This window comes from Vigna umbellata, chromosome 6, assembly GCF_029865625.1.
Source record: "Vigna umbellata cultivar VRB3 chromosome 6, Vumbellata_1.0, whole genome shotgun sequence".
Lineage (NCBI taxonomy): Eukaryota > Viridiplantae > Streptophyta > Magnoliopsida > Fabales > Fabaceae > Vigna > Vigna umbellata.
Window position 1 is genome coordinate 11,549,719 of NC_142170.1, and position 23,805 is coordinate 11,573,523.

Below are 23,805 nucleotides of genomic sequence, written 5' to 3' on the forward strand. Positions count from 1 at the left end.
CGAACCCTAGAGGGCTTGAACGAACACTCATATAAGGAAATTTAGCTTAAAGAGATAGAACGAATGCCTGGTGTAAGACCAACACTTGCTTATGATGAACACTTGGTATAAGACCAGGTGCCACTAACTTATATAAAAGAAACTTGATAATTATGCCAAGGTACTATTGAAGTAGTATTTAGAAATAACTAAAATGTTTTATAGCAGAATCTCAAGACAGAACTATGCTTGGCCGAACGCTCAAGCACAGTAATTCGAAGTGTAGACGCTCGTCCTCAACTAGGATTCTTCCCAAATGAAAGAATCCATTACTAACCAAATTCACTATAAAACCGAACGGTCAAGGACCGTTCAGTAACGAACGTACACTTTCTTATGGGAAATCATATCAGGATCATTTATATTCCAACTCATTTATTACATATAGTTTCACACCTTATACATTCATATTTCATACCCTTCAAACATAGAGATATCATATATTTCATACATCATAACATAACTCATTCATATTTCATTTTCACTTATTAAATAAACGATCGTTCATGTATTACAAACATATCAATCATCATGCATCCAATTCATTCAGTCAACTACCGTACATTCATACATTACAACAGCATACAAATTAAATTAAATAAGCTTCCCTTACCTCAGAGCGTGAACGTACGTCCTTCAGACTAAAACTCAGTTCGCTGAACTATGATCTTTCTACCCTCAACGCTCAACGACTCTTTGAACCAAAATAAAACAACAGACCAAACTCGTTCAGAATGAAACTAAGGGCCCATGCAACCAGAACTTGGTTTGCATGTTTACAAGAACGAACGGTTAAAGACCAGAAAAAACTTACCCGTTCAGAATTTGAAACCAATCGGATCAAACTAAAGCTTGGGACGCCGGAAGTGCTCCTACGGTGCCTGAATGGAGATTGGAGTAGAGAAAGAGTGAGTTTTGGTAGAGAGAAGGGGGAGTTTTTAGTGAGAAGAAGGAGAAATGAGAAGTTCAGAGTTTTGGGAAGAAGGGTGCATGCAGAAGAGAGTGGGACGGAAGTTTCAGAAAAATTAGTTTTGCTTCACACGTCAAAACGAACGTCCCCTCTTCAGTCGACACCTGCTTTCCACTAACTGATTTTCGGATCCTCTTCGCTTGACACCTGGCGTCCGTCATCTGAGTGTCGAGCCTCCCTCTTGACACGTGAATTCCACTAACGATACGTGCGTGGATTTTACTGGTTCTGAGAGAAAGTGTTGAAATTATTATATCACTTTTGAAGCGATATAATAAGTTTTAATATATAAAATTAGTTAGTTTTTAAGACCAATTTTGCACATTTTACACGAACTCAAATATAAAATAGAGATTTTTTATATCAATTTTGATGTATAAAATGTTTTTGATAAGAATGTTGTTATTTATTGTGATTCGCATATGTATAATCATAAAAAAAAAAAATTACAACACAACCAAATATGCGTTAAAAATGTAAAAAAGCAAAAATTATTAAATGTTCAAAACTATAAAAGAAAATGGTAAATGACATTTTCCTCAAGTTCCAAGTTTCTAAATCCACCTCCCCTTTGAGCATAAGTCCCCACCTCTACTTCTAAATCTTTAAAAAATTATATATGATAATAGTTGTTTACTGTTTTTTTTTTCAGTTACGGTATTTTTCATGTTTTGAGTCAATAAAAAAATTATGTTCTTTTATAAAAAAATTATTCTAAAATCTAAATTTTTTAATAAAATTAATGTCATTCAAAATATTGATTCATAACTATAAATAACATTGACAACTATTAATATACAAAATAAAGTTATAAATTGAGTTAGAGAAAAATGTAAATACAGAAAACAACATAGATGAACGTGACAACATAAGAGTATTCTTAGAAGAGAGAGCTCCTAGAAGAATGCCTTGGGGGAGAGGAACTCCTAAAGGAGGAGCTTGAGAATCGAAGAAAAAAATATATTAAGTGAAAAAGTTAAAAGGTGTTCGTCATAAATTAAAATATATAACATTGATTTATATTATAATTGATGTTGTATGTGGATATCAAACTTTGTTGGTATTATGTCGTACTTAAATGCTACATGAACATAATGTAATAGGAATTGACATAATATGTGTCAATTAATTAGAAAAAATATCAAAACATTATTTTTAACTAGGTATCCTATTAACATTAGATTATTACTAATCTATAAAAAATACATAAACATTTACAAAATATTTATATTATCTTCTTTAAATTTTTTTCAAAATAAACGTTCATCGTTACTTCATAATAAAACTAAAAATCAATTAAAATCATAAAATATCTAAATGATATATATGATGAGTGTATTGGACCACAAATATCATATTGTATTCGTTCTAAAAATGAGATTAACTCATTTCTAATTTTTGTAGTGATGTTTTATTATCAACTCTCTTTTGTGAACATGCAATATACATAATAAATAATTGGATTGAAGAAGTTTTTCGCTCTTAAGGGGGTGTTTATATGAGTTGCCAACTATTTTTTGTATCATGATAGATTTAGGATGACTCAATTGATCATGTCAAACAAGGAATTCATTTTGATTTGTAAACTTCTTGTTTACAATTACATGCATTTTGATTGTACTGATATATGGGTAGTAAAAGTCATAAGAAAAGGTTGATAGTTTCTCCGATACTCTTTTTTTTTTATTCAACCCAAGTCTAGTGATATAAAGATATTTCGTATCTTCTTCATTTTTTTATCTTAGTATGATATCCATCTAAACAAATATCCTTGACACTCAATGGGATAAAATGTTGGGGTTTTTTTTTAATATAACACACAAATAAGATAAAAGAGGATATTTAAGCCAGAACATTGCCTTAGATACTTGATGATATGATTTTATCTAGGAAAGAGTATGATCTTTTCTGAATTTGAATCCCAAGAGACACACCAAAAATAAATCGAAGAAGAATGTGGAATAAAACAAAGATAAGAATGTAACAATCTAGCAAATTGATAAGTTAAGTGAATATTTGACACAAAGATATTAATCTTTGATAAAAATCAAAATTCTAATCCAAGAACCAATCCTCTCTCAAAGAATGCAAATGCATAAAATATGACTCAAGTGTTTACATGTGTATTTGGTGTCCTTATATGTAGGCACAAATGTTGGAGCCACCTAAGAAACCCTAAAAGAAAGCCGAAAAACATCAAGTCCAAAAATAACTTGAAAAATTAAAAATAGAAACAAATTGTTTGCAATTAAAGAAAATTACAAATATTTTTAATTGCCTTAACTATTGTATAATTATGCTCTAAGCCATGATCTTCATGTCCCTTAACTTCCAATCTTCAAGGAGCATCATGAGCATCAAAGGAGATTTGTTCTTTCAACTTTTAATTGTAGTAACTCTTCTTCAATTTTTTATTCTATAAGATCAAGAGATAATCCTTTATCATACTCCTTCTATCATACAATATGTTTTTTAAGGACAAATTTGTGATGAAGCACATGTTCCAAAGCAAACAATATCTCAGATGAGGGATGATTGACTCTAATGATGTCACTTGTCGGACTTTGGATTGTATTATTGACACCCACTAAGGAGGTCAATATCAAGGTTTTGAGATGAACCATCGATTTCTTTAAACCCTCCATTAGGATGAACCATCATTCCTCTTAGGCCTCGATTGAGGGCTTATGTTCCTACATACCCAATAGTCCAACATCACTTATGAGTCGGGGCCTAAGGTAGTTTAAATACTCCTCCCTCCTTCCATTCTTTGAGGTGCCTTTTTAACTTTTAAGGATAAAACTGTGATGGAGCACAGACTCCAAAACAGACAATACATTAAATGAAGGGTGATTACTCGACCAACCTCCTTTTACTCTATGAAATGTTTTCTAAAAACAAAATCGTGATAAGGCATAAGCTACAAAAGTGGATAATACTTTGAATGAAATTGTTATTTACTCTAACTATGTCACTTTAGTAGATTTGGAATAGGAACAATTACTAGTTGTTGTTGATCAACCATAAGAGCTATATTATTATTATATATATTTGGATTTACACTGAAATCTAGAATTTTTCAAGTGAGTTTAATATTCTTGGTATTTTTGAATTATGAGCACGAGTATGTTATATTTTACTTTTGTATTTGTAGGCATGTAACTATACATAAATCTTAACAGAGGCTAACTGAATAATTTTACTTTAAAATTGATTATGATAGAACATTTTGGTTTTGCTTCGTCTTCTATTTAATTCCATGTATTAATTAGTTAGATTTGAACATATAGGTTTAAGCCATAAGATTCTAGTATTATATATACTGAATTGTAGTTAATTTATAGAGAATGAAATATTTTTATGTAATTCGATCAATATGTTTCAGAGGTCCTAAGGCATATATAATTTAAGTGAGGCATATATTGTTTAACTGATATGGAAAAAATGACCTCAAAATTCTAAAACTTCTTTAAATGAATATAATCTTACTTAAACGTACACATACTTATCAAGGGTTTTACTTAAAAAGAATATTGCTTAAATGAGATGTGTTTTTTAAAATGATTATATATATATATATATATATATATATATATATATATATATATGTTTGACCTAATTTTATATTTTATATTTTATATTTTTAACATTTTATTTCACTAGTTAGGCTTCTTGTTGTAATTTTAATATGTTCATTATATGAGGTTAAATATATGAATGATGCAGAAAGTAATTTTTTTCTTAGTTCCCAATTGAGTATTAGTAATACGAAGGATAAAATAGATCAAAATAAATAATATCTGAAAGTTGTCACTATAATTCGATAAATCTTTTGGATGTATAAAAACTTGTGATAGTTGTGTGTTATGAGACGATTTATATATTTTTTTAAATTGTATGAAATAATTTGTTGATTACTACTTATTAAACCTAATCCGTTGATAGGATGTGAAATGTTGGTTTTAGAACACAAAGAAGAAATTATGATGTTGAAAATTACAAGAACTAGAAACTTTATAGTACAATGTTTTTAAACAAAATTACAAACCCTATTTCCTTCTTCATGCTACTTGATATGGGGCTTTGGTTTCATAATTAACCAACATATTAGCTTTGAAGTAAATAGGAACTAGATTTGAAGTTAGGTAAAATCCTATTAAGTATTATCTTTGAGAAACCCTTACAAAACAAGTTACTTATTATTTTAACAGATTTGATGTATGGATGTTTGACTCATTTTAATTTTAAGGGGAAAAAGTAAAAAATAAAGCATGCCAAACTCAATTAAGATTTTTTTTTTCTTGGCTGAAGTTAATATATTTGCAAAAGAGGTCAACAGAATTGCATATCTGTTTCGATCTTTCAAAACATGATGCCCCAACACACATGGTCCCACATTGAAAATTAGTACCATCAATTATTTTATCAGAAGGTCCATATCGATTTCCTTTTCCAAAGAGAATCAAAATAAATAAAATGGTAATAAAAGTTTGTATTTTCAACAACCAAAATATAAATGTACATAAATAAATAATGAATATCAAATAACATAATTACTTCTCTCATTTTTCTCTTTTGAATTTAGGTTATGTAAATACAGGAAAGGGTAAAATATTTGACAATATTTTTTTATAATCATTAATAAAAAAATAGCATTTTAAGTTAAACTGGTATGAGGATTTATTGTATTTATACTTTATTTCAATAATTTTTTTAATATTAAAATTTAAATTAATGATAAGTGTATATTATTTTTAATATTACTATTTTTAGCCTTAATTAAGTTTTAATTATTTTATAAATTTGAGTATTTTTTTATTAAGTTTGGACTAAAGAAAATTATGTTAAATATTTAGAGTACTCTTTACTTCTTCTAACTAAATGCATTTGAGTTTTAGTCATAAGAAGATGATATGACTATTACTACCAAATTTTTTTAGTCAATTTATTCAATAACTCTATTTCATTCCTTTTTAATCTTTTTTAATTTGTTAGTCAACTCAATTCTTTCTTCTTTAAAACTGAGTTCATATTCTGAGTTAAAAGAGATTAAAATGAAAAGATGTAAGTTGATTAATGAGTTATAAATGAAAAAAAAAATGGTTAAGTCCTCTCATAAGAGATAAAATCATTTTAAGCAATCAAAGAAAAAATTTAAATAAAAGCTCAATTAAAAATATCAAAATTTATAAAATAATTAAAATTTATTTAAATATGTGAAATCATGAGTGTTAACTTTTTTATATTAAAAAATTAAATATAATTACAAATTAATTCTTATAACAAATTTTATTAAAAAAATTACCAAAATTTATGTTAAAAATATAAAAGATTATATAGGTAAAAATAACCTTTTTTAATTAATTTTTATTATATTTTAATTTTTTATGAAATAAAAAACATATGATGAAATTCATATTAAAAATAGTTATAACATATTTTAATTTACATATATGAAATCAATATAAAAATTATATAATAAAAACATTTTTTATCTTTACAGAAAACTTTTATATAATAAAGACTAAAAATTTGATTAATAAATATAATAAAACAAAAATAGAAAATATTAAAAATATATAAAAATATTTAAAAAGTTAATCCTCATTATTAATTATTATAGATTTTGAGTAAGTGATGTTGTATGTGTTTACTTTTAAGTGGAAGATATATACAAAGTCTGGGTTGACTTTCTAGTTCTACTACCCAAATTAATTTTTGTAATATTCTATTCTTATATAATATTACTTATACATTGAATATGAAAATATTAATAAATATAAATATAGATTTTATTACACCATCCACTTTGATATATATATATATTTTTTGTGATATACTTATTTATTTACTTTGTAATAAATAATAAATCATTTCTCTTTTAGGTTTTTTATTTTTTATAAGTCATTGTTTGTATAGTATACTCAATGTTGGGATTAACAAATTATAAATATTTTTTTAATTTTTTCTGTTTATGCGAGCTAGACTATAGATCTACAAACTTGCAGTTATGCTGCAGAGACCAAACTTATTAATTTATAAATATTACGTAAATCAGTCTCCTTTCAAAAGTGGGACAAGTTGGTCCTCATTGTGATTTTTATTTAAAAAATATATTTAAATACCTATATTTTGAAATTTATTACATATGTTTAATAAAAAATTTAACACTAAAAAATTATGCATTATTATTTGAATAAAAATAATAATAAAAATTATACTATAGTTTCAAATCTTATTCATGTGATACAAAAGAAATAAAAATCTAAGTCAGAAGGAGAGCTTAATCTTCATATATTATCAAAGTAATATGTTATTAATTAATTAAGAATAATGTACACCCTTTTAAGTAATTATTGTGATATAATAAAGTAATAGCTAGATAATAATATCACGGTTTAATAAAATTCTCATAAAACAATTTCTTACAAAAGGTAAAAGAGAAAGTTTCAAAGTTCTACAAACAAGGTTTATTCTTACATGTGATATAAAGTTGAACGTGCTATGCTCATTTTTTGAAAATAAGATAAAAATAGTTGTATAATATTTCCTCGTTCTTTGTCGGTGATCTGCATGAATTTTTGTATTTTCGCTTGCAAATAAATGAATATATTAAATCTGGAACGATACAATGATTTAAAAAAATAATAATAATTTGTTTGAGATCCACCTATTTTTGCTTAAACAAATGGTTTTAGATCCATATCTCATGCTCCTCCATCACTCTTACCACTACATTTGACCAACCCTTCTTTATGTTTTTCCTACTTCCCACGGTTTCTTCACCTACAATTTTATGAACTATACCATTCATTCATTAACCCAATGCATATAGGTCAATTTGTTCTACCTTCACAATACCACAATTAAAAAATATTTTATTAAGATTATTTAATTTCCCTTTTAGAAAATATTTTCCATAATTAAAACGGATTATTCTTAAATTTTTCTTTTCCTTAAACTATATTTAAAGAATTTTGGTTCGGTTTCTCTCGAGCAATGTTCCTAAAGGTTTAGCATGAGAATAACGCGTTTTAACGTTAAGAATGCAAAACAAAAAGCATAAATCTTATAAATTATGAGTGAATGATAAACGTTAGATATTGTTTTTATAACTCTAACTTTTGGAAGTGTATAAAACCATAATAATTACTCGTGCGAACAATGAGAAAAGGTTTTGATAAAGGAGAATTAAATAAATATAAGAAATTAAAATTTGGTATGAAATAGATGGAATACTATTATGGAAAGGGAAATATTGATTGAAGTCACGAGAGGAGGATGAGGGTTTCCGCATGGTAGTAGCGCCAGTGGCGCAGGAAAATAAAACCTAATTTACCAAATTCAGACACAGAGATTCTCATTCCTCAAGATCTTCTTATGTGTTGTCTCTGATTAATCCTCAAATTTCTTCTTTTTTTTTTCTCTCACTCTCTCTCTCTTTCGGTTCCCAAATTACTACAATGTGCTCCATTTCCTCACTCCACCCAACCCATGTCTGAGGTCTTTCAAGCTCTTCCCTTTTTTTTTTCTTTTTCTTTTTTCTCCCTTGGTTTATCTCTTTTATTTTTCCCTTTTAACGTCAGATATTGCACGCATTTTTCCTTTTTGTTTTCGATTTTGTTTTTCTTTCCAAATTTGAAGAGATTGTGAAAGACTGGCGTTTTACTGTTTTTAGCTGGGCTTTTTTTTTTCTTTGTGGATATTTTACGAGGCACATCCTCTCAGTTAATTACCTTGTTATCCAAATTACAACAGAGAGCATGCATAAATTCTAGTTTTTTTTGGTGATGTTTAACTAATGATAGGTGGTTTGGGTTGTTTTTTTTTTTCAAATGTCTTTATTGTTGTGTGCAAGCAAGGAATGACAATGTGTGTGTTGCTGTTTCTTGTGTAGTGTAGTGTTTCGGAACAGATATTGCTAACATGAAGGACTCTTGGTTTTTCGACAATAACTTCAACGGTCTGTCAGATGATATTTTTGATGATGTCGTGGGCTTTTTTGATTTCCCACTGGAAGATGTAGAAGATGACTGGGATTCTCAATTTAAATGCCTTGAACACCAACATTCTGAGGTTTTTTCAGCATCATCAAATGGGCTGTGTGCCAAAACACAAACTGAAAATCCTCAATTTGGGACGGAGTTCTCTGTTTCTGTGAGTATTCTGTCTGCAGTTATGGTGTGTAGGAATGTTGATTGTGATATCTTTAACCTACTAAACTTCTTCTCTTGTATGTTGCCCCCATGGTTTTAAATCCTGGTCCTGGTTTTAGTTTTGTTGCTGAAAATATGGGAAAATGCATGACCTTTGTGATGTGGCTTCAATTGTGGTTGCAGACTGTTTTTTGAGATCATGATTGTCCATACCCTCTTAGTTATGTACATCCTAAGTCATGCAGAACCGTCATTGCACTGCACTTATATTTGAAGAATTAACTATTTGTATGTTTTTATTATGTGAAACGGCACTTATATTTGATGAATTAACTGTGTGGATGTTTTTGTTATGTGAAACCAAAATTACATAATTGCAGCTAAAGGATAAATTTTGTTGATCTAGGTCGTTTAGTTTGGTTGCTGGAATGACTGGTTTGTTTCGTGTTGTCTATACTTTCTGAATGAAATTGTTCTTGCTGAACTTTCATCACAAACCTTTGACAATTCTGTTTGTTTGGTGATGTTAATTCTGTTACTTTGAGAACTGAGTTTTTACTGTTGTTATTCCTAAAATGTTGTCTAGGAATTTATCGGATTTGCAAAACAAAATTATTGGTAATTAAAATACTCATTGGGTAAGAGAATATATTTGTGATGAATTTGTTATAATCTTGGAGAATTAAGCAAAGAGGGCAAACCCTGGCACAATTGTAAAGTTATGCCTTGACGACAGGTTGGTCAGGGACTCATGTCCCCAAAGAGCCTCTTTGCATGTGCAATGGGCCCTCCCCCATACCTTCATGTAACGAAGAGCCTTTCACTATCAGTGTACATTACTTAGGAGAATTGGACAATTAGTGTATTAAGGTTGAAGATTCAGGGGACTAGGTGCATTTACTTAATGGGCAGGATTATTGAGCGACTTTAATTGCATTCCACATGCTTTATTGTTTACTAATGATCTGTTTCCCCAAGTAAAGAGTAGTAGAAGAAGCAGTAGTCTGAATTCTCTTGAAACTATGTTGCCAATCTAATTTTCCCAGTCTTTGCAGTAACAGGATACAATAATAAAACGTGTAGCTGTTAACAAATTTGCAGGAAAAATTTCTACATTTTATCTACTACCGACTCAAAATGACCTCAAGATGTTACTACTATTCTGTTTGTAGTGCTCAGCGTTTATGGACCTGAAGTTAGAACTTCATGGTTGTGTGACTATGTGAGGATTAAGGTTGGAAGCATGATGTTTATCTCCTTCCTCTCCCATTCATGTTACAGAAACTCCCTCTCTTGGTATACATTTTTGAATGGCATTAAACGGCTTAGAGAAAGACAAAAGAGGAGGGAAGTGAGAAAAAGTGAAGAAGATTGGCCAGAAAATGAGTCATCTGATTAATTTTTTATACAGTCCATCAATCATAACTGTCCAGTTCTAAAATTCAAAACTTTTACTATTGTTGAATATGGGGTTTTAGGCATAGAGTGAGGAAGAGAGATAAAAGAGTTTCAAACGCTAAATTAATATTGACAAAGATGTATTCATGAAACCTAAAGCACTAATCCTTGTGTCTATGATCAGAATCCTACTAACTTATTATCGAAACAAATCATGATAACTAAGGAGGAAATAGGAAAACTAATCCTATAAGATAATTTAAGATTTTAGACATTGTAAGAATTACTTAAGTTAAATTTGTGTTAAAATGTTTGGAAGAGGTGTAATAACACGAACTTCTTTATAATTAATTTGCATGCTAAGTTGATATTTTTAAATTTACAGGTGAATAAATCTTAAATCTCAACAATACCTTAGAACTCATGCCATATATTATCTTGGGTGTTGCCCTCATAAAGTGATCGACTTCTGGTAACAAAGCTTGGAACTTGTGAGTGTTTAGTTATTTTGAATGGTGAATGAGTGTGACATGTTCGTAGAAAGATGTAAAATTTGCTCTCATAAGAAGTAGATGATTAAAAGAATGCATGTCTTGTGTTCTTGTATTTGGTAAATGGTAAGATACAGTTCTAAATATCAGATCCCTTGCCCAAAGCTATTTCCGTCTCCATGGCTGAAGTAAAGAAACTCCTTGGCATGGTTGTATTGGATGGCCGGGGATGATTATTGAGTTCTCGTTTGTGCATGTGTATGTATGTGTATACTGTTTTATGGCTATGGAATAGAAAATGATTTACAATGTCTGTAATCACACTTTCTTAAGGGGCAAGACTACCACATGGTATTGCAAATTGAAATTGTAAAAAAGGCTAGCAATTTGAGTGACGTGTGTCTTTTCATGTTGGACCCTGGAATGATGATGTAAGCATATGGTAATTGATTACTATGAGTATCAATTTTAGAACAGTAGCAGTCCTTTCATGTGAGTAGATTTGTGGAGTATAAATGTAAATGTTGGATGAAATCAAATGGAATCCTCTCACTTGTTTATTAAAATAATCAAATCCACTGATGTTGCATCCGATTCTTGTTCTTTTTTATTTTTGTTGGTTTGATGATTGTTTGGCATTGCAGTGTAATGGGATTTCCCCAATCAAACAGCTGGAAAAGGCTCCTGGACCAACATATGGAAAAACCATTCCCCTCAAGAATGTCACTTTCAATGGAAAAGATTTGCACCGATTCCGAACCTACAGCCCAGTTTCAGTTTTTGAAAGCAGCAGTTCTTCCTCTGTTGAGAATTCGAGCTTTGATCGACCTGTCATTCCAGTAAAGCGTGCTCGAAGTAAACGGCATCGTCGATTAAGTTTCAGTCCTCTATTTTCCATTCCTGTCGTCCAGGCTTTGCAAAAACAGCAAAGGACATCTGCCTCTGAATCAGATTTTGGAACAAATGTTGCTGGGAATATGTCAAACAAAGTAAAAAGCCACAAGAAAAAGGATTTGTCCCTGCCATCAGAAGATGTTGAGTTAATGAGATCCTCACATCTGGTGTCAGATCCACCAAGGAAATGCACGCATTGTGAGGTGACAAAGACCCCACAATGGAGAGAGGGACCTATGGGTCCCAAAACACTGTGCAATGCTTGTGGTGTTCGGTACAGGTCCGGCCGCCTCTTTCCCGAATACCGGCCGGCAGCTAGCCCAACTTTTGTTGCATCATTGCACTCAAACTGTCACAAGAAGGTCGTGGAGATGAGAAGCTTAGTCCAGGAGGATGTTAGGGGTTCTGTGTTTGCTTCATCAAATCTCCATGGAAATTCTGTAGGATAATTTTTATGTTGGATTGATTATACTGAGGAAGAAACGGTAGTCCTGAACAGGATCCTCCTTGTTTGTTGTTTTCATTATAGTCTAATGTTATATTGCTTAGCTTCATTTGTTTGATTAATGTAAATTGATTGGTGAAAATAAAAGGTAGTAGCAGGTTAGTGCTTTGCGAGGAATTCGGAGAACATGGTGTTGAAAGCTTGAGAAGTTGAGAATGGTATAATGTAGTTTTCATTGTGGTGGTTGATGAAGCAGCCAGCAATTTTCTAACTGGATGCCATGCATGGCTGTGGGGTAAAGAGTTACAAAGTAGGTGCAAGAATCTTTGCCATTGCTGATGCATGTGCTACCACAACATAAAGTCAAGGATTAAACTGAGACAAGGACAATAATACCACATGCCTCATAACATGGCACAACATTTTAAAGAAAGCACATGTGTCGCTTTTTAATGTCAGAAGACTTCCAAACTAGATTAATGCTTTTCCAGTCAGTTTCAAAATGGCTTGGTCACTTGCCCTTCATAACAGGCTAGTGGAATTTGTTTCTAGCAGCAATGTTCAAAGGGCTGGCCCATTCTAAAGTCCAATGGTCGGTGTGGGCTGGCCTAATTTTTTAAAGGGTCATTATCGTTCTTAATTGTTTTATACTTTTTTTTTCCTAATTAAGATTTTACTGTGCATTTTGAAATTTACATTTGATTATGATCTAAACTTTTATGTAGAATCCATTTAAGTTTCCTCTATTTTTTTATTGAACCCCTTTTCCTTGGTTGACCGTTCATGTATAACCTTACATTGAATGAAGTAACTAAGTTCAGACCTATATTCGGATGAATTTTTAATTTGATAATGCTAAATGATATCATTTCATCTAAAAAAAATCATAATCATACCTATTTTCTCCAAATCTTCAACTTTATTGGTCTAACATTCGTGATGTTACTGTTTTACTTCCTTACAAAATAGTCAAACTATTTTTTATACAATAATGTATTGTAAAAGATAGGCCTTAATTATTTTAGAGGCCCAATAATACACTTGTCTTATGGATCACACGGGCTTTTACTATTTCAGAGAAAGCCCATATATTAAAACATGTTTTTTTATTCATCAACGTTACATCCAAACGACGAGTCTAGGACCCCTAAAACCCAAAAGACCAAAAAAAGATCTCTGCAGCCACACTCAAAAATAACAACATCTTAGTATTATTTTTTGTTTGGTTGTGGTGGTGGGATTTAAATAGCTGCAGACCCTCTTTACGAATGAGCTCCATTTAAATAGCTTTAAATAACTTAATGAAGGATTAATGTATCACCCGATTACTATGAAAAGACTACATCAAGCCAAAAAGAAATTAGTTTGAGAATGACATTTTCTGTTTTTCACAAATTGTTGTAACATCCTCCTTTCGTATGTTGTTTATATTAAGGAGTTGTTATGCTGTTCCTTTTCACTGAACTAGATATAAAAATTGAATCTAGCTTGTTATTATCACAAAGTGTTGTCTATCATTATTAATTGAAACAGTAAATTTCTCTCCTTGATATTTGAAAACACATTCTTAATTGTTTCACTTGAAATAAAGGGAAGGAAGAGTAATTAAAATTGGAGAAAGTGAAAGTATGGTCTGGTAATAATGATTCAAGAGTAAGAAATAGAATACTAGGGCAAAGTTAATACGCTGGTGCTGCCGTGTTGGTACATGCTCCATTTGAAATAGTTAATGGACATGAATAATAATGGTCCTACCTAGTCTTAATTAAGGACTGAGTGAGTTCGTGTGTGTACGTGTTTTTGTCAATTATCCCATTTCATCCCCACTCCCTAATACCTAATTACCAACCAAGTACAAAGCTAACTCTACACTTTAATACACTTAATAATATGTTGTGCCCTAACAACCTAGATTTAACTACACTTTCTCCAACTGAAATCAAACCACATGAAATGCATTAATCCACTCCATACTTTGTACCATAACACTTTCTTCTTAGACACCACCATTCCACCAATTACTTTTCAATGTGCGTGTCATCTTTCTCCTCATAAGGGAATAATCAAGAACCAAGCGATGCCAACATTAAATTGTGGTTATTTGGTGTCTCACTTTTTTCTGCTGCTAATTCTATTCAATTCAAACCAATGAATAGTGTCTACGTTGTTGCAATGTACATGATGCAGTTGCTCCATTCCAAAGGGGCTCATAACATTAATTTTTGTATTGATGATGTCGTTTTCTTGTTTGGTTCAGAACAATTAATAAAATTAAAGTGTTGGCCGAGACTACTACTTGCTATACATCATTTGTTCATTCTGTGTTTCTTCTCTTTACCAATATCAAAGACGTATTAACAGAAGTTACAAAACTTAAAAAAATGGTTGAATGGGATGTGGTAGCTGCTGTTTTGGTATGCATGACTGACATAAAAAATGAAGCATGGTTTGAGAGATAGGTTGGTGAAATTAAAATAAGGTTATGTGCCATGGCTAAACCAAGTGGGATGGTTCCTGATCCGACATTCTAACTCTCTTGAGAACGAAAGGAAAGTGTGTGCATGTGTGTAAGACAGGGTAAGTGTGTGTCTCTCTCGCACACGCGACAAAAGACACGTGCCAAGTGGTGGGGGCAAAGGGCAGTGTCAGTAAGAGTAGCACAGACATTGATTAAATTTAACTCTAAGGCTCAGTTTGGTGCAGAAATAAGAACAGAGAGTAGTGGCATTTTTGGGCAAAGAAAGGTGATGCAATCAATCATGCATGCAATCTACCTTCTTCTTCCTTCATCCTCCACTTGATGAATCATGAGATATTAAGACCAACCATCACCGTTTGATTCCTTCTTCTTTCATTCCTTCTTATCATACTTTCAATTTCAACAACACCTTTCTCTGTAACTTCTTTCCTTCATCTGCAACTCATCAAATCCACCATCCATCCACCCGGTTTATATAAAATCTCTAGACTTTCAGATTTACACTTTAGTGACCACCCTTTCAATAAAAATATAATTTTTTTTAATTTCTGTTATATAATTTTTAAATAATTGCTATAAAGTTAACAAATTTATTATAGTGATGTAATTTTTTGTACAGCTTTGAAAAAAATAAAGGGTTTAACTGAGACCCCATTATGTTTAAAGTTTGGTTGTCTTGACTTGAGAAAGTGAGAGGGTTGTATTATTATCTTGTTGTGGAATGCGATGATGCATTTGGTTGAAGTGTGAAAAAAATGAGATCTTTCTTTCCTTTTTTTTTTCTCTCTCTCCCTTCTCCCGTGACACAGAGAACACAACGACAGAGATTCCTGAGAGAGACTGCATCCACGTCATCATTCATCACCATGCTCCTGAGTCCCTCTCCCTACGTCCCTTCATCAATGTCGCTGCCAACGAGGAACAGCTATAACCCATCTATGATTCTCACACGTGTCCATCTATTTCCTAATCCTGTTTCTTCTTGTCTCTTCACTGTTACTTACTATGCTCCATCCCAAACATTTTTTTCTTTCATTTTCAATATAATAAATATATACTCATATATATATATATACTAATTAGTGACTTTCACTTTTTTACTAATCATTATTTCTAGAAGTAATTTTTCTTTTCCCCCTTTTAAGCTGGTGTTTTTGGTAGAGAGAAGAGTACAGAAGGAAAAACAAAATAAACTAAGTACATGAGTAATGATAGTGTAGCACCTAAGTACCTTTGTTGAATGGTGTATATGTGAGAGTGAAAAGGAAAGAGAAAAGAAGAAAGAAAGAGTTGGTGATGAAGAAGTGGTCCATGGTAAATAGTGTGGAGTTGACAATGGAGATAAACGTGGAGAAGAGTATTGGCATTGGCATTAGCATAGGAAGAGATAGATAAATGGATGCACTCAAAGCCTTTTATCTTGAATTATCGTTGTCAGACTGAGAACACATCAGAGTAGAAGACAGCGACACCCTTTTTTGGCTCTGCCTTGCTTTACTTTCTTTAATTTTTTTCTCATCCTGTCATATTCATTTCCACACTCACAAACAACACTGTGCCCAAATTTATGCTCATTTGTCAATTTCTTGGGACCCTATATGTGCTTCTGCCCCACCTACTGGGTCTCCTTCTCTTCAACTATTCACCATTCACTGTTTCAGTTAACAACATTGCATTCTTTTACCCGTTCAGTTCAGACTACGCATGTGAATATTTCAGTTTTGGTGGAGCACCTCAATTACCCATAACCTAACCTAACACCCTCTTGGACAATTTTTCTAAAGAGAAAAAAAGAGCACTCAGAATGGGTGAATATTATTAATAAATGGGATTCTTGGGTACATACTATAATAGATGTTGTAGATTAATGGAGTGAGTGTGGGACGGCAAAAAAGGGACAAATGTTAAGTTATGGCCTTTGAGCAGAAGATAAGAATGAGATATTGATTGAGGGGCCTGAGGGCTAACTACAAAATTCAATTCTTAAAATTATTATCCCAACATTTCTCTATACATGGATGGTTTCTTCCATGCGTCTATCACTTCATCTTCTTGTCTTAATTGTCTCGACGTTGTGTGTCGGTATCAATGTTGATTCTTAACCAACCAATCCTATTCTTTTCCGAACCACATCTTTTTTTTTGGCTGATTTATCATCCTTTTTTCCTCATAATTATCCCCCATCTTGTTGTTATTGTTCTTTCTCATTACATAACTACAAAAGCTGTGTATTAAACTTGTTTAAATGACATTTAGCACTCTTATTTATAACAACTAACCCTGATTGAGCAGAATAGATTAATGGATTATTGATGTTACATCGAGTCTGGTATTGGCGACGTTGTCGGTTCACCTAAAGGACTTGTTTGGAGTAAGCCAAGTTGGTCTGATTAATTCCTAAGCTTTTTCCTCAGCAGCATGGAAAGTTATTCCTTTTAACTCTTACAGGATAATCTACCCTATTTTGACTATCACTATATGCATATGCCCTTACAATACTTCCTGAATTATGCTATGTATCGTACATGCTGGTGCTTTCTCTTGTTGTTGTACCTATTGTTTTTGTCGCCATCTGCCTAGTTATAACTCATTTTTCTCTCTTTCAGCCTTTTTCTTTTTCCTTACATTTTTTCCATTCAGTTCAACTTTCATTGATTTGATATCTCATCACCATCCAATATTAATGTTAATGTTGATGTGTATGTACGTGCATTTTCTTGCAGTTCAGATGGGAAAAGGGAAAATGGAGTATGAGTTTTCTGTGAGGTATATACACGTAAGGAAGAATTTAATTTGTAGGGTTATTGCATTTGCATGTAAGTTATAGGTACTTTTATTATCATTAAGATTTGTCTGTTAATTAATTTCTGCATAAAGTCAAAAGGGCATAAAGAAATGGGGTGTCTTGCAGTCGGCAAGAAAAGAACAAGAACAACTTTCCGTGTCCTCCTTCTTTGTCATAATTCATAATCAAACGAGGTTTTCGAGAGCCATATATATCTTGGCATATGAAAGTGGCGTTTTATTAACACAATCACTCATCAGTGGACACAACCTACCCTTCACCATGTGACCATCTCCATCTTCCTTTCTGTGATCGATGTCCTTTTCAATGCAACTTATATTCTCTCCTTATTCACCTTTTCATTAAACATCTCACAGAACCACTTCACCAGTATTTTTGTTTGTTCACTGTTTCTTATTTGTTAATTTCATAAATTCAGAGGTGATTAATAAAAGCATGGAAAAGTTCACAGAAAAGGGTCCAACTCTTAAAAAGCTTGTGCGGTGCATGCTTTTAGTAGAAAAAAAATACTGCACTTCGTGACTGTTACAATTACAACAGACAGGTGAAATATGCAGCAGTTCATGCGCATGAGCAAGAGGCCCACATATCTCACTTTCTAGTTTCTTCCTTCATTAAAATTTTACCTTTTTTTCATTTTATGTGTGCAGTGCAAAGTGTAGATTAGACACAGAGATCAACCAAATATAATTAATAGACACTTTACTTATTTGACATCTAACAAAGAAAGGAAGAAATGTAGTATTACGTGATAAAATAAATAAAAGAAAACAATAAATACTAATTGTTAAGAAAGCTGTTTAGAGATAAAAAGTATTTGTGTTCCATTAACCTGATCCGACAAAAAAATCGCGGGTCTCACTTCCGTGGCAACGATCCTCACTAGCCTAGTAACGCGTGGCATGTACGCGTGAACAGCACTGGCTGAGTCTTTGAGTTCACTTTTTCTGTTTTTGTTACTTGGTAAGGTGGTGATGTTATCTAGTTAGAGGAAGAGGCAGAAAGAGTAAAGAAGAGAGAGGTTAACATAACATTTATTTTGTGTATTATTATCATTAGTATAGAGAGAAAGTAAATGTAAAAATGCGTTATCTTGTCAGGTTAGGACTTATTGCAGAGAGAGACAGAGTCAGAAGTAGTAGGGATGTTGAGTTGAGTTGGCAGTTAACAGTGCCATAATAATAATATAATGAATCAGTGATTACCACTGTCACCTTTCCAGGTAATTTTAACTTCACCACATATCCTTTTCTTTTAACTCTTTAACTCCTCATTCTGACACCATACCCTCACATAATAGAAACAATAATACTAACAGTATTAATGCGATGCTGCTGCTAATTACCTCTCTAACTATCTTTATTGCATCATGTCATGTCACCATAATTTATGGCCTTACTATTAAACAATTCCATTCCTCTTCTTCAAATTAAAAAATACTTTTTTATTTACCATTATAATAATGAAATAAATATGCTTTGGCTGGCTCAGCAATAGGCATAGGCTTTCTTGCTTCTGTGCAATTGTTTAGTTTATAGGCTCCCCAGAGAGAGAGAGTGTGCGTGGGTAAGAGAAAAAAATTGTCTTTTATTTTGCTTGTTTCCCTGAGATCTGAGCCAACCCAGATAATAATAAGCAGAAGAAAAAAATTCAGTGAGGAAAAGAAAAAGAAAAAGTCTTGTATGTGAGGGAAAAAGTTAGGCCTTTTGATTTTGCATTCACTGACAGAAAAAGAGAGAGAGAAACATAAAACATCAGCAGCACCTATACAGAGAGTGTTTAATTCAATCAGTTTTGGTGTGTGCGGCCCAATGAAGGAAACCGAGAAGAGCTTGGATCCGCAGCTGTGGCACGCATGCGCCGGCGGCATGGTTCAGATGCCGCCGGTGAACTCCAAGGTATTCTACTTTCCTCAGGGGCATGCGGAACACGCGCAGTCCAACCTTGATTTTGGAGCCTCCAGGATTCCGATCCCGCCGCTTGTTCTCTGCCGCGTGGCGGCTGTTAAATTCCTCGCCGACCCCGAAACCGACGAGGTCTTCGCCAGGTTAAGGTTGGTTCCTCTCAGAAACACCGAGCTTGACCACGAGGACAGCGATAAGGTTGACGGTAACGGCCCGGAGGGTTCTGAAAAGCCAGCGTCGTTCGCGAAGACGTTAACTCAATCGGACGCGAACAATGGTGGGGGATTCTCCGTGCCGAGATACTGCGCGGAGACCATTTTCCCGCGGCTGGATTACTCGGCGGAGCCGCCGGTGCAGACGGTGATCGCGAAGGACGTGCACGGCGAGGTGTGGAAGTTCCGGCACATTTACCGAGGGACGCCGCGTCGGCACTTACTTACCACCGGCTGGAGCAGTTTCGTGAACCAGAAGAAACTGGTTGCTGGGGATTCTATAGTGTTTCTGCGGGCAGAGAATGGGGATCTCTGCGTTGGGATTCGTAGGGCGAAGAGAGGGGGTGTTGGTGGTCCCGAGGCGCCGTGTGGGTGGAGTTCTGGTGGTGGTGGGATTGGCCCTTACGGGGCCTTTTCAGCTTTTTTGAGGGAGGAGACCAAGGTGGTGAGGAATGGGTGTGGGAGGCCGAAAGTGAGTGGTGAGTCTGTGAGGGAGGCTATTACTTTGGCGGCTAACAACCAAACCTTTGAGGTTGTTTATTATCCTCGAGCCAACACTCCTGAGTTTTGTATTAGGACTTCTGCTGTGAGGGGTGCTATGAGGATTCAGTGGTGCTCTGGGTTGAGGTTTAAGATGCCCTTTGAGACTGAGGACTCTTCCAGGATAAGCTGGTTCATGGGCACCATAGCTTCTGTTCAGGTTCTTGATCCTATCCGCTGGCCCAATTCGCCTTGGAGGCTTCTTCAGGTACCCCTTTTCTTTTCTTCATCATATTCAGACATACGGGCCTTAACTCTCTACCTTTTGTTCCTTGATTCTTGATTCTGTTAACGTGTGCAAAACAAGATTCGTGTATTAAATTTATCTGTAGCAGGGTTTTCCATTCCTTGAACCTTTTTTCTTTCCTTTTGGAATTGGTTGGGGGTTGTTGTAATAAAATGATTCACCTGCATCTGTCAATTCATGACTTTTATGGTTGGTTTGTTACCTTTTCAATTTGTATGCATATACTTCTATTTTGAAACGCCATGTTTTCGGGATTAAACTTATACGCAGTTCGATAACTGTTTTTCAATCAGAAGTTCAGTTTATTCGGGTACCAAAGCTCTGCGTTAAAGGTTAGAAATAGACTTCTGAGGTAAATTTCTAATTGGGATAATGGAAAAGCACCAGAAATACCTCTAGAACGGTATTCGAGTTTTTTTCTTTTTTCTTTTATTGGGAGATGTTCTTGATTGTATTCAAACAAAAGTTGAGACGAGTTTAATCTTGTGGACAAGCTTACGAGGCAACCGTGACTTACGGTGGTGATATTGATACAGGTTACGTGGGATGAACCAGATTTGCTCCATAATGTGAAGCGCGTAAGTCCATGGTTGGTTGAGTTGGTATCTAACATACCAGTGATCCATCTGGCACCGTTCTCTCCACCAAGGAAGAAGCTGAGGTTTCCACAACACCCAGAGTTTCCCCTTGATGTTCAATTTCCGATACCAACGTTTTCAGGCAACCCCTTTGGGCCTAGCACTAGCAGCCCCATGTGTTGTCTATCTGATAATGCTCCTGCAGGCATACAGGGAGCCAGGCATGCTCAAATTGGAATATCTTTATCAGATCTCCACCTTAACCATAATAAGCTGCAGTTGGGGTTGCTTCCAACCAACGTTCGCCAGCTTGATTTGCAAAATGGGATTTCTAATGTCAACATCACCAACCATGGTAAGAGTAAAGAAAGTCTATCGTGCTTGCTGACCATGGGAAGTCCACGCAAGAGTTTGGAGAAATCTGATCAAGTGAAGAGACACCAATTTTTGCTTTTCGGTCAACCGATACTCACCGAGCAACAAATTTCTAGATCTTCTAGTGATGTGTTGTCTCAGAATGGCACCGCAACAGATGATGAGAACAAGGAGAAGAAGGAGACGGGATTCCTCAGTGACTCCCAGTCTTCAGTTTCCCCAGGAAAATCATCTTCCACCGCCGAGTTCTCTTGGCAACTCGGTTCTGATACCAGTCATTGCAAGGTTTTCATGGAAACAGAAGATGTGGGACGGACCCTTGACTTGTCCTGTCTCGGTTCTTACGAGGAACTTTACATGAGACTGGCCACCATGTTTGGAATAGAACGCTCTGAGATGTTGAGTCATGTTCTCTACCGCGATGCAACCGGTGCTCTGAAACAAACTGGAGAAGAACCATTCAGGTATCATTCTATTTCTTCTTCATGTCTAATTTTTTAAGAGTCTTCATGTTTTATTCAGGGTTTTGGCTTTGTGCAGTGAGTTCACGAAGACCGCTAAAAGATTGACAATTCTAAGCGATTCAAGCAGCAAAGATAGTAGAAGGTGTATAGAATAATATAGCTTTTGAATATGTGCATCTTGAACTGTTGTTGGTTCCTCTTTGTGACTTGAAAGTTTGTTTTTTTACATGCAGGGTTTGGATCACAGGAATTCGGAATGCTGAACATGGATTGGATGCTACTTCGAATAAGACAGGTCCTATGAGCATATTTGCTTAAAAAGGTGTTTTTTCCATCTCAGAAGTTGAAGGATTTGGAATATCAACAAAATACACAAACAATCGATGTTGCCGTCTTTGTTTCCTCCGACTGTAGACAACAATTTTTTTTGTTGTATGATGGACTATTGTTATTCTAATATTAATTAATTAATTAATTAACGTAGATTTTGTTTCCATCACAGTGTTTGCTCTTCTTTTTACTGTTGCAGTGTCTACATGTCACTGCTTCTTCTATTTTTCTCAGTACGGTTTGCTGTGGTGTTAAGTTCAAGCCATGCTGTATTCAGTGTTAGATTATGGTAGAATTAATTTTCATAATGTATGTTTCAGTTAATTTTGGTTTAAAATACATTACTCTGAGTGAGATTTATCAAAATAATAAACTGAATGAATTGTAAAACTTTTCTTTTTGTTGTGAACTTTTGTGGGGTCTAATGAATGTTATATGTGAATTTGGTGATCCATTTTCATTGAATTAGGAGCAGAAGGGATAACCATGATAATTAGTGGTGTAAGAGATAATCATAATATACAAATTAATAAATGTGTTTGTGTGTAGAAGGGATAATCATGAGTGATTGTATTCTATTAAAATCTAATGCAGTTTTGTAGAAAGTTGATTTTTGATGATTTTGAGGTTGAGAATGGAGCTGAGTTGAAGTTTGAGATGAGAATAATTTAATTCAGTCTAATCACGTATTACTATATAAACATTAAATTTAAAGAAGAGACTCCAAAAAATCTAGTTAAGTAGTGTCCCACCAACACACAAACTGAGGCTTTCATATTCTCTCCTTTTTTTCTTTTTTTTTTCATTCCCATTTATATTTGGTTGTTGTTTTCAATAATATCTCAATCAAACACTGAAATTTATCGGCAAAAGATTAATAATTTAAGAAGAATATTCCTTATTGCATAGTGCTTTTCTTGTTCAAACTCTTGAAAGAAAGTTAAAATGAATGAACAAAAATATGTTTCGAATCATAGAAGCATTTATGAGATTAGTTTAAGATACTATATCTCACCCGAAGGAAACCCCAAAAATCAATCATATATTTAATTTTTAAACACAGTCCTAATTAAATTTTTGAAGCATTTAACTTCCATAATGTTACAGAACTTTTACGATTTTATAAGCTATTAATTTTTTTAAGGTTTTTTTTGCTGACTATTTCTTTCGGAATCAAACTTTCCCTTTCTTTGAATGACAGGTAGTGAAAATGACAGATTAAACGTGTTATCGAAGCTCTGGTACTCGCTACTATCACAAGGTTTAAGAATTTTGGTTTTTTATGTTGACTTGAAGTTTAAGTTTTGACTTTCTTACCTTTGTATGGAATGGGAGGGAACATGAGAAAAAAAATAACAAAAATGAAGTTATTTAAATTAATTGAAATAAGTTTATTCTTTTAATGCTATTTCTGATTATTTATTAACATAATAATAAAAACAAAGTAAATGTTAATCATTTGTTAACATTTGAATAC

The 23,805-nt window shown here is 33.4% G+C and overlaps 2 protein-coding genes across 3 annotated transcripts; both read left to right on the forward strand.

Moving 5' to 3' along the window:
- Positions 1-8,256: 8,256 nt before the first annotated feature.
- Positions 8,257-12,502, forward strand: LOC124839776 (GATA transcription factor 11-like). Of its 2 annotated transcripts, none has more exons than XM_047315698.2 (3): positions 8,257-8,512; positions 8,912-9,166; positions 11,699-12,502. In XM_047315698.2, the coding sequence occupies exons 1-3, from the start codon at positions 8,504-8,506 to the stop codon at positions 12,395-12,397; spliced, it is 963 nt and encodes a 320-aa protein (XP_047171654.1). In that variant the 5' UTR covers positions 8,257-8,503; the 3' UTR covers positions 12,398-12,502. The 2 variants fall into 2 exon arrangements, with proteins under 2 accessions (XP_047171654.1, XP_047171662.1); XM_047315706.2 differs by having other exon boundaries at positions 8,258-8,512; positions 8,907-9,166.
- Positions 12,503-19,145: 6,643 nt separating this feature from the next.
- LOC124839788 (auxin response factor 18-like) lies at positions 19,146-22,494 on the forward strand. The gene is made up of 4 exons (XM_047315717.2): positions 19,146-20,542; positions 21,118-21,998; positions 22,075-22,140; positions 22,232-22,494. The coding sequence occupies exons 1-4, from the start codon at positions 19,490-19,492 to the stop codon at positions 22,314-22,316; spliced, it is 2,085 nt and encodes a 694-aa protein (XP_047171673.1). The 5' UTR covers positions 19,146-19,489; the 3' UTR covers positions 22,317-22,494.
- Positions 22,495-23,805: the final 1,311 nt, after the last annotated feature.

Excerpts from the sequence above, each read along its gene's own strand:
- LOC124839776 (XM_047315698.2), top strand. Across the intron at positions 9,167-11,698 it reads GGACGGAGTTCTCTGTTTCT|TGTAATGGGATTTCCCCAAT; the intron begins GTGAGTATTCTG and ends TTGGCATTGCAG.
- LOC124839788 (XM_047315717.2), top strand. The coding sequence starts at position 19,490 with ATGAAGGAAACCGAGAAGAGCTTGGATCCGCAGCTGTGGCACGCATGC. Across the intron at positions 20,543-21,117 it reads CGCCTTGGAGGCTTCTTCAG|GTTACGTGGGATGAACCAGA; the intron begins GTACCCCTTTTC and ends ATATTGATACAG. Across the intron at positions 21,999-22,074 it reads ACTGGAGAAGAACCATTCAG|TGAGTTCACGAAGACCGCTA; the intron begins GTATCATTCTAT and ends GGCTTTGTGCAG.